Source organism: Cajanus cajan, chromosome 1, assembly GCF_000230855.2.
Source record: "Cajanus cajan strain Asha chromosome 1, NIPB_CcT2T_4, whole genome shotgun sequence".
Lineage (NCBI taxonomy): Eukaryota > Viridiplantae > Streptophyta > Magnoliopsida > Fabales > Fabaceae > Cajanus > Cajanus cajan.
In genome coordinates, this window is record NC_138517.1 from 87,296,519 (window position 1) to 87,307,517 (window position 10,999).

Below are 10,999 nucleotides of genomic sequence, written 5' to 3' on the forward strand. Positions count from 1 at the left end.
GTCTCATATATTTATATTGTGTTAATTTTGATATATATTATTGAAGTATTAAATGGTTCTTAATTAACTAAAAATTTTGTGATTATAATCTGTTATTTTTTATTAATAATGTAAGGAGGAGTATAATTTATGGTGTAAGCTCTGTTCCAAAAAAAAAAAAAAAAAAAAAAAACTTTGGAAGAGAATGTGCTCCACCTTAATCACCACAAAACAGCATGTATGAGGAAGATAATAAAGAATGTTGGCAATTAGCAGAGTACTTAATGAGTGTAGATGGGCCAACCCTTTTCTGGTACCTGTTATCAGCGTAATTTATTCAGATTGAGAATGACAGCAACTTTAACCAAAAACATTTTATTGTTGGGTCCAATCAGTTAACACTTATTATACTAGGCATCATCTCTTTGGGAAAAAAAAAAAAACAATTATACTCTTTTCTTCCCGATAAAGTGCAGGCATGATATATGAATCATATATAAAGAATGAATGATAAGTTTAATGTTTCTAACAATAAATATATCTCGTACAACAAAATATATAAGCTTAATTCAGCTTTTTTATTCTTTAATAATTCATGAATTTTCTATTTGATATCTTACTTTAAACTTTTATAATGTTTATGCATTATAATTGGGTATTTTTTTCATATAAAACTTGATATATTTATATTCCATAGTAAATAAATTTGCCTAAGTGACGGAAAATTATTAGAATGAACAAAACTATTTTATGGAAAAATGCAATATCTAAAAAGTAAACTTAAAATTAGTAATGAAAGCGTAATATTGTTGTGGACGTTAACCCGCACGTTGCAGGGTGAGAAAATAGGAAGTTGGTTAAATACCTTAATAAGTGGACCCAGGTGTTTAACAGTTCTAGTTGTACACGAATTTGAGAAATCCAAGTAAACCGAAAGGAAAGGAAACGATTTTCACAATTACGTATAGGTATAGTCGCATGAGTGATTATGACGTGTATACATGAATGTTGTTTAAATCGTAAAGAAATGGGTAGAGAAATTAGTAAGAACCCACTTTACACAAATTAGTGTATGGAATGGGCCCTCCCAATCTTAGGGTGCGATTGCGGAATGCGGAATGCGGATTGCCTTCATCCAATATGTTTGGTCTAAGTCAAACAACGCGCACCCTAGTCCCTGCCCCTACGCCGGCTCTCTTCAAATTATATGTATACTAATCTTTTTATATCTTATAATAAGACAAGCTTTGAACAAACATAAACATTAATGAAGCGTGTGTTTTAGGGGCTTCCAATTTTCAACACTTGCTTCATTTGTAAACCAACGCAAATTAATTCCACCGATAATGACAAATCAACTACTCCTACTATTTCATACTTTCACAAGGTAGTTTAATTGAAGAATAAGGAGATATGAATATGTTGGGCGTACTAAAATCTAAAAGGAGATGGGTGTGCCGGCGCAGCCAAAGGTGCGAAGGAGCATGGAAAAGAGTGTTGCGTGTGGTAATGTAATAATGTAATAATGTAATAATGTAATAATGTAAGAGCAGAGCAGAGCAGCGTGACGTGTGCGGTGCCGACAGATTCGGTCCTGGGCAGGAACACGGCACGTTTTCCTCTCACGATGTGGGGCCCACCCAGGAGGCACCGCCTTGTGGGGACCACATTGAAGAAGGGTCAAATCAAACACAGCATAGAGAGAGTGTGTGTGAAATGACGGCCGGCTGGGTGCAGGTGGAAGTGTGGAACACCTTCACCTTCACCTTCACCCTTAATTTATGTGTCCCACTCCCACACCATTATCCAAATACTATTACTCTTTTATTATTAAGTATATGTGGGGAACTTCCTTAGCAAAAGTTGTTCCTCTAACGGAATAATTGACTGTCACATTGTAGAAGTCTCCACTAACTATCTAGCTAGATTCGCGAAAAAATAATGAGATTCTTACATTCTTTTTACATTATCACCTACAATATTGTGAAAAATCTTCCCATGTGCCCTTTTCTTATTCAGTGTATAGTTTTTGACACTAATGAATGAACGCTTCAGGTCCCACGATATTTATGTCTATGAATTAGCTACATAACTCATTAACTCACAATATTCATAATTATTAGGTGACTTTTCTATACTTGATGATAAAAATTGCATGACATACAATGCACAATCCACAAAATAGAATAAAATCATAGTAGCTATTTTCATCCTTTTATTCAACTCTTTTGAATATACATATCCAAATTCATTCTCTTATTTATTATTTCCTCTTCATGCAACATGTCACTGTCAATATTTGTCACCCATTCATTGCAATTTGCATAGATCTTTTCCCCAACTAGGAACAATAGTGACCATCTAAATTTAATTAGACAATTAATTAAACGTTATACAAATAAGATGTATTGCGGAAATAATCTAACATAGCCATTCATCTATTTTTGGCTTAACATAATTTACATATACTTAAAAAAAATAGAATATGAAAAAATAATTTATACAACAAAAGTATAAAGTATGTTGCATCATTTCAACTATCTTGAATACTATAATGAGATAATAGAATAATTAACATATCAAACACACTATGAAATTTTAGATAAGAAAAGTGGTTCTTTTAGTAATCTCACTGACTAATAAATGTTGCAAAAGTAAGTTTATTATATGAAGAGAATAAAGCTAAATAAAATAAGTATGAAAGAGAAACAAAAATATTAAATTTATTATAAAGAGAAAAAAAGTTAAAAGATATAAAACAAAAAGGTTTAAAAAATTTTAAAAAATAATAAAATATGTACATCATAAAGACATTGTCTTCTTATTAATAGAGTAACTTAATATTATTATTATTATTTTATACAAATATAAATTATATTTATTTACTTATAAAATAAGTGAGTACTTTAAGAATAAAATTAACAATACATTTTAGTAATATAAAAATTTAATATAATTTAAAGTGAATTCATTTTTTATACTACTAATGAAGACAAAAATTTGTTAGTTTATTTTTATATAAAAGGTAGAATAATTAATGTATATTTATTTAGAGTAATAATAGAAAAATAAAAATATGAAATAATAGTATTGGAGTATTAGTTTTTGTGGCAGAGAGAGAGAGAGAGAGAGAATGCGAGGCGTGTGTTGCGTGTGGGGGTGGTGGGGGGGATTTGTACTTTTGCAGAAGTCTTGCGTCTTTTTGTCACTCAACTCTGTGCTCATAATGTTTTCTGACATTTGCCTTTGAATCGGTCACATTCTTCCCATAATAATAACACTGCATCACCTCACAAAATCCCAACCTTACCCATTATTATTCTTTTTCTTTTTTATAACTTTTTTTTTCTTCATATTTCACTGTATTTAATTTACATATTAATGAACATTTCTATTTTCTTATTTTATTAAAATATGATTTATACTTAAAAGGACAAATTAAGAAAACCAATAAATGCAATATGTGGTATTTTATAAGAAAGTACACAGAAAAAATGAGAAATGTAAAATGAGATACTCATATTTCCTGGAAACCAAATACTTGGATCAAAAAAATTAGGGAGAAAAAATAAAATTAAAAATAAATATAATATAATAAGTGAAATGCCGCTTAGGCTTCAAATTTTGGTATTTGAATATAGAATGAATTATATAAGATGAAGAATGCATATTTTGTAAAGCAGATATTTGATATTAATATTCTGGATGAAAAAAATAATTTCTCGTTACCAGAATAAATAAATAAATAAATCATTGTTAGTAGTACGAACTTTTGCGTAGTCTATAAACTTGTTTGAAAAATTGTGTCTTTTTAATATTTTTTTTAATAATATAGTGTTTTTGTGTTTCCTGATACGTAGTGTAACTGACAATTCCATCAGCTCAAGAAAATATTTAAAAAAAAATAGTTTTGTCGGCAGAATAAAACATGCAAGTTAAAAAACAAATCATATTATTTGATTTTTGTTAATACTATAAAGATGTTTTTATTTCATAGTAATAATATATTGTTAAAATATGCATAAAGAATCAAACATCTTAACATAATAAAGAATTATTTGAAAAAATTAAAAATAAAGTATTAAATGAGTGTATTATTTAATGTGTGTTTTAATATTAAAAACAAAGGTATGGTTTCAACTTTCAAAGATAAAAGTATATTTAATAAAAATATGAAATAGTTAGAGAAACCAAAATTAAAATAAAAGTAATTTAAATTGATACGTATTAGGCTAGGTTTCCACAGGCAAGGAACAATCAATGCCCTGGCCTTAGCCAGTTTCGTTTCATTTCATTTCACGCATCCGAAGACCTACATTTCCTTCCGTCACATCCGTAGGCTGATACATCTCTATATTTTGACCCATTAAACGCAAATCCACATGCAACTCAACGTATACATGACGTATATTAACCCTTTAACCATTTCTTTCCACAATAATTTAATTACAACCATCATCACAAATTAGATGTCACACTTCTTTTCACAAAAAAAAATTAATTACTAATTTCTTATGTTACTTATGATTGTGTAAAATTAAAAAAAGGACAAAATAATTTGTTGCAGTGCAATATTATATTATCTTTTCACACTTTTTCGCATTTTAGTGATAAAAAATTAACGTATGATTTTTGTTCTTAATTAGGTTGATTAATTACCTAAAAAAAACATACCATTAGGTTGTTGGTTAATGCAGACTATTATTTTTTTGTCTGAATAAAGTTTAGTTTGTTGGAATTTTATTGATTAATAATGTTTAATAAATGTATTAAATTTTCAATTATTAATATTAAATATAAATAATAAAAAAATCACCGAATGTTTAAACAGTGAATCTCTACTCTCATTTCATTACTATAAAATTTATTTCATTACGTCATAATAAAACATTGTGTGGAAATCTCTATCCACCAAATAGAGTGAAGTTTCCTCATATTTCTTTGTTTACAAACCAGATGAACATAAATGAGGGAAAAAAAGGGAGAGAAAGAGAATAAAAAATAAGTAAAATGAATTAGATAAAAAAAATAATATGAAAACACTAGATCAGGGACTAAGTCTCCAATCTTATACTTTACTTAATTAATTATTTTATAAATATATACGTCGACCTTTTTCATATATAGATACCACATAAAATTTAGAAAAGATAACTTAAAAGAACTACTCATTTAAAAGTTACCTTATTTACTCTAAGATTTTAACTTAAGCTCTTGGAGTATTACAATTTATATTTGCGCAATGAGATGTTTTATTTTCAACAACAACATTTAATTTGCTCTAACTTTTATGTATTTCAATAAAAAAATATGTATCTATATCACATGCTAAACAAATTAACAACTTAATCAACTATAGTATCATACAAATTATACAACTTCATCTATCAATATATAGCTTAAAACGTCAACATCTTACAATTTAATCAGCTTCATCAATTATCATCATGGGACAACTTTAATCATCATCTCATATCATCATTCAATTAAACAATTCATCATACTTCAACATGTAAACACCTTAGGACATCAATCCTTTGTTTCAACATACCACGTTTGATGCCATTTTAAGCATACACGACGCTATTGAGATAGAGAGGTTTCTATGTCACCCATGCCTAGCATGAATCCTCCTACACCTGGTGTAGGTGAGGTAGAAAACCTCCGAGTCTCATGTGCTTGACATGGAAAAAAACCCATGCTCAGTCTTAACCAAGTAGAGAGTTTCTACCTAAATCCACTCAACCTGCGCCTAACATCATTTAAATAGTGATCCACTAGCTCCATCATGCTAGGCACCACACCTTCAGGGCTTAGCATCACAAAGTCAGAGAATTCTCGAGTTTTAATGCCTAACCTTACTCATTCCACATCTAGTATGGCTAAGTTAGAGAAATCATCTCGAATCCATAAGAGATGCTACTAATCACGTGTCTGGTGTGATCAGGGTAGAGAAACCCTCTAACTTGAGTGACGCTTAGCATAATGAATGCGCGTCGAATGCGATGTTTATTTTTATGCATAATAGAAATACCATTTGGCTCAAAACCTACAATCCAACCAACCAAAACAACATGCAACACATCATATAATATAAATAGTATATAGACCATAAACAATACCAAACTAACTCTAGATAAATCATGCAACCATGTAACACCAAATTCATCAATTTATTCAAGAAACTACATTTTGAAGAGAACTTTTCAACAATACTTAAAATTGTGATCTTTACCAATTTAATCATGCAAGTGACAAATTTCATTAACAATGAACATCAACATAGTAAATCAAATAACAAAGTTCCCTTTAACTCAACTCCAAATTCAAGAAAAAGATGAAGAAAAGAAATAACTCTTAATCATCATTTAATTTATGATTTTGTTGACTGATTTGCCAGTTTGAAATAATTGTGACTGTATTTTTGTAATTCCTGAAATTTGTAATTATTTTTATTTCATTTAATGCAATTTTTTGGTCATATACACCGCGCGACAATGAATTAAAAAATAGTGTTCTAAAAGATAAATAATAGTAGAAAATAGAAAGAATTGTGGTTAGTAATTACCGAGCAATATGATCAGGGACGGAGCCAGGATTTCAATACTGGGGGGCCGAGAATTGGAATGATCAAATGAGGCGCTACATTTTTTTTAAAAAAAAAAATTCCAAAGTGATACCACATAGCAGGCCGTACCAGAAGTCCAAAAGTTGAATAAAAAAATAAATTTGGGTTATTCATTTAATTATACATATGAGTTTATATTAAAAATAGGGGGTGCCATATAGTAATATATATGTATATAAAAAAAATTAAAATTGTTGGGGGGGCCGTGGCACCCGTAGGTCCCCCCTTGGCTCCGTCCTTGAATATGATATATACAATTTTGATAATGCTTTGTGAAAAATAAATATATTTTATATCGCAAACTTGTTAATTTCGTATCACATTTAAATAAAACGCTCCAGATTATTTATGTCTGAATAAAATGTTATTTATATTTAATAAAATGCTACCAAAATTTACTCAAAAGTTTTTATTTTACTTGAATAAATAAAAAAATTTATTCAATTACATTAATTGTTGAAAAACGGAAACTTTCATTCAAATAGATTTGTTTTTATTTACTTTTAAAAGTTTATTTTATTAAGGAAACATATTAAGGGAGAGAGAATATATTATGAGAGATGAAAGAGTTAAAATATAACTCTTAAATTAATCAAGTGAGAGAAAATTTAAGATTTAATGAAGTGAAAGAAAATTAATCTAAGAATTATATTTTAACCCTCGTCTCGCATAATAAATTTCCTTTTACTTAATATGCTTCCTTTAAATTAATTCTTATCTATAAAATACTACTTTAAATTAATTATTTATTTTATTTCAAAATATTATTTATTTAGGTATATAAATTTTGTCTAAATAAATAATAAAAATATTTTAATATTTTTATTTTCTATTTTTTACTATATTGTTTTTTCTTGTCTTTTTTATATACTTTATTTTCACTTTATATTTTACCTCATTTATTCCTCAATTTACCAAACACACCAATAATGAAAAAGATATTGTAAAATTTATAGAATTGTTAATATTTACGCCAGTATCGAATAAATGACATGTAATGAATGAAAAAATAAAAAATGTCGGGTGATTTGATGTCACAGACATCAAGAAAAGGCAACTTTTAAAGCCGGCATATTAATAATGTGCTGGCCCCTGATTCCTCATAAAAGTTTTACTCTAGTTCACCATTTTCCACCTTCGCACACTAGTTTCATTTTTAAATTAAGCAGCACTTTCGTGCTCGTCGTGCTACGCATAAGTAAAAACATGCTATGCTAGGTTTCCCGTTTCCATCCGTGGGCACACCGCATTCCGTCTAAAAATAAATCTGAAAATAATTTTCATATTAACTTCAAATGAAATATATTATGTAAAAAATGAATATTATATTACATGATTTTAATTAAGAAAAGAGTTAATTTTAAAGGTAGTATTCTTCATAGTTTATTTATGAATTTATAAAAAATAACTTGGAATGGACAGAAAATGCAGAAAAGAAGTGGAATGATGAGGTAAAAATGAATGTAGTTAAAAAATGTATAGATGAGTAAGTTGCGGAAATAAAGGGAATTTGAATAGATGGGGACGCGCTTTGAATAGCGAATGGGTCTAATGGTAGTGGAAAATATAGGAGAACCAGTCGTCTGACTAGAAAAAGAATGGCATCATGCTGATACCCACACGCTCGCTTCGCAGTTCCCGCTCCCCCTCCCACACTCGCGCGTCACTCACACTCGCTCCACGTGCACCCTACGCTTCTCTTTAACCACTCTTTGCTCTTTGCACTTTTCAACCACAACCATCATGTCTAACGCTCTAAATTCATAGACATTGATACTGATTACTGAATGTATATACATTAGTAGCATATATTCATAGCTTCTTTTTTTCTTCATTCACCTAATGTTAGACAGAGTCACATGGACAGATAGATACTCTCATACTCATACTCCCTCTACGATACAATACAACGCTAACATAACCTAAGCATGAAGAGGGAAAATTAAAATAACAAAAAACATAATTAGAAAAGAGGCTAGGGAAGCTAAAACGACGCCGTGGAAAACCTCACTCATAGCCACAAGGGTGGAGGCTCGTTCAAGTCGATGGGGATGCCGCGCCGGACCAGTCCCAAAAACGACGCGGTCTGCGAGTGTGAGCTCTCCACCACCTGAACAGCGGCGGAGGCCTCGCCGCGACGGTGAGGGACGGCGGAGGGAGGCGGGAGCGGCGGATCGATGTCCTTGAGAACGGCGGTGTGGAGGAACTCGGTGAGGACGAGGGCGCGCGAGGGGAGGGGCGGCCAGCGGTGGTGATCGGAGGAAGGCGCGTTGAGGTCGAGGCAGAGCGGCGGAGGCGGAGGGAAGTTGGTTTTGGCCTTGGCGCCGCGGAGGGAGCGGGCGGCGGCGTCGTAGGCGAGGGCGGCCTCCTCGGGCGTGTCGAAGGTGCCGAGCCAGACACGTGTCTTCTTCCAGGGGTCGCGTATTTCAGCGGCGTAGCGTCCCCAGGGTCGCTTCCTAACCCCTCTGTAGTGTCCGTCGCGAGAAGAGGAGGAAGAGGCCATGAGCAATGAGCAATGAGCAATGAGCAATTAGCATTGAATATTGAATGTTGATGTATATAAAACTGGAGGGGCCCACATAAGCTCCCGTAATTGTCGGCTGCCCGGCACACCCCACCCTTTTCCCTTTTCCCTTTTCCCTTTTATCCACGTATGTTTGGATAAAATCAATCAGGACCGTTCATGCCATCCGAGGGTGCAGCTGACGTATGCCCTACTCATTGTGTGCGCCGCGCCTGACATTATTTAATGCCATTTTCAGTTGACGTAATGGGAATGGGAAAGGTAGGCTTGGAGTTCCTGCTGTGACAGAGACTCCCACGTGGAACACTGTCTCACTTGCAGGGAACACCTCAACTTGGGCCGTATGGGCCGTCTTTCACTCATTGGGCTCACGTCTACCCAGTTTTACTTTCTTTTTTCTCTCCTTCTTTCGATCATAATGATATGATTCTCTCTTTCCCAGCACCACGACAACTGCTTTTCTATTCTCTCTTTTTTTATTATTTTTATTATTTAGCTTTTCGTCTCGCTTTGTATACTTAATGATGATATGATAGGACGGCAACTTTTTTATTTGTTCCTTTTTGTGTGCTCCGTGGGATGTTTTTGTTACTATTTATTTACTTTCTTCTGTCTTTCAAACAACTTGTCTGCATATACATCTGCATCTGCACTGCATGGATGCTTGGGAAACTTGACTTGTGATACTCACACCATTTATTATATGAAACAGGTTATCAGTAAAATAATTCTTATTATATTATATTTCATCTCACTCTACGAATAGAATAAGGAGAATCACTGACAAAAGAGAAAGAAGGCTCCCAACAATTTAAAGATAATTCCAATACCCCTAACAATCCCACTTCAATTATTTTATCTGATTTATTTCTGTACCGTGGTGGTCTCTCATTGGCCAACCCGATATACATCAACAAAATGCACAATGGAGGTCCCCAAAAACCGATCAAACCGAACCTACGCAATACCAACCCAACATGCTCTTCGCACTTTAGTGCTTGAGCATGGAGGGCTATGTACCGTAGTGGTCTCCCATTGGCCGACCCGAGGCACATCGACAAAATGCCGAGTCCATAATAGGGACCCAAATATGGGAAGATTCACTGGCTCACTCAGACAATCAATAAGATCCCACAATCCGTAGGAACGGTAATAAATACCGGGAGTTACGAGTCCACAATGCGGCATGTAAAACTGCATCCCACACGTTGGTTGCCTTGTGTGATCAGGAGGTCACAATGCATAGGTTACTAAGGAGCAATAAAAACTATCGAGAAAAAAGAGGCATAGGTATGATCGAGGTCAACCAAAAGGCGTCAAGGAGATGCCATGAGGATAGCATAAGTATAAAGGCAACAAGAAGGAACGAGGATCTTCCAACGAACGCACGCACTGACCCAGCGTCCTCTCTTTTTCCGCATTCCCGGAGACGTCGTCGTTTCGCCAGGGCCGGCGCCTCCTCCTCCTCACTCCAACATGGCCTCCGCCGACAAAACGAAGCCCTCCTCCGCGCTCTCGCCCCTCGTAGGCGTCGTCGTTTTGGGCATCGCCTTCATTCACGTCTCCACCGTCTTCGTCTTTATTGACCGTTGGTTCGGCCTCCTCTCCTCCCCTGGCATCATGAACGCCGCCGCCTTCATCGCCCTCGCCGCTGCCTGCACCCTCACCTACCGCGCCGCCATTCTCACGGATCCGGGTCGGGTCCCCTCCACCTACGCCCCCGACGTCGAAGACGTCCACAGCCCCGTCCACGAGATCAAACGCAAGGGTGGAGATCTGCTCCCTGACTTGGCATGCTTCTCCTCCAAACTCCGGCACCGATCCGCGAGGAGCGGAGCGCGTGAACTTGTCTCTCGCCGCAACTCATC

General features: G+C 34.2%; 1 protein-coding gene across 1 annotated transcript; it reads right to left on the reverse strand.

The window, feature by feature from the left end:
* Positions 1 to 8,353: 8,353 nt before the first annotated feature.
* On the reverse strand, positions 8,354 to 9,242 carry ERF12 (ERF domain protein 12). Its single transcript, XM_020375341.3, has one exon. The coding sequence runs from the start codon at positions 9,108 to 9,110 to the stop codon at positions 8,619 to 8,621; it is 492 nt and encodes a 163-aa protein (XP_020230930.2). The 5' UTR covers positions 9,111 to 9,242; the 3' UTR covers positions 8,354 to 8,618.
* Between the last annotated feature and the right edge of the window lie 1,757 nt (positions 9,243 to 10,999).

What these genes read in the sequence shown, in the direction of transcription:
- ERF12 (XM_020375341.3), bottom strand. Translation starts at nt 9,110, where the DNA reads ATGGCCTCTTCCTCCTCTTCTCGCGACGGACACTACAGAGGGGTTAGG.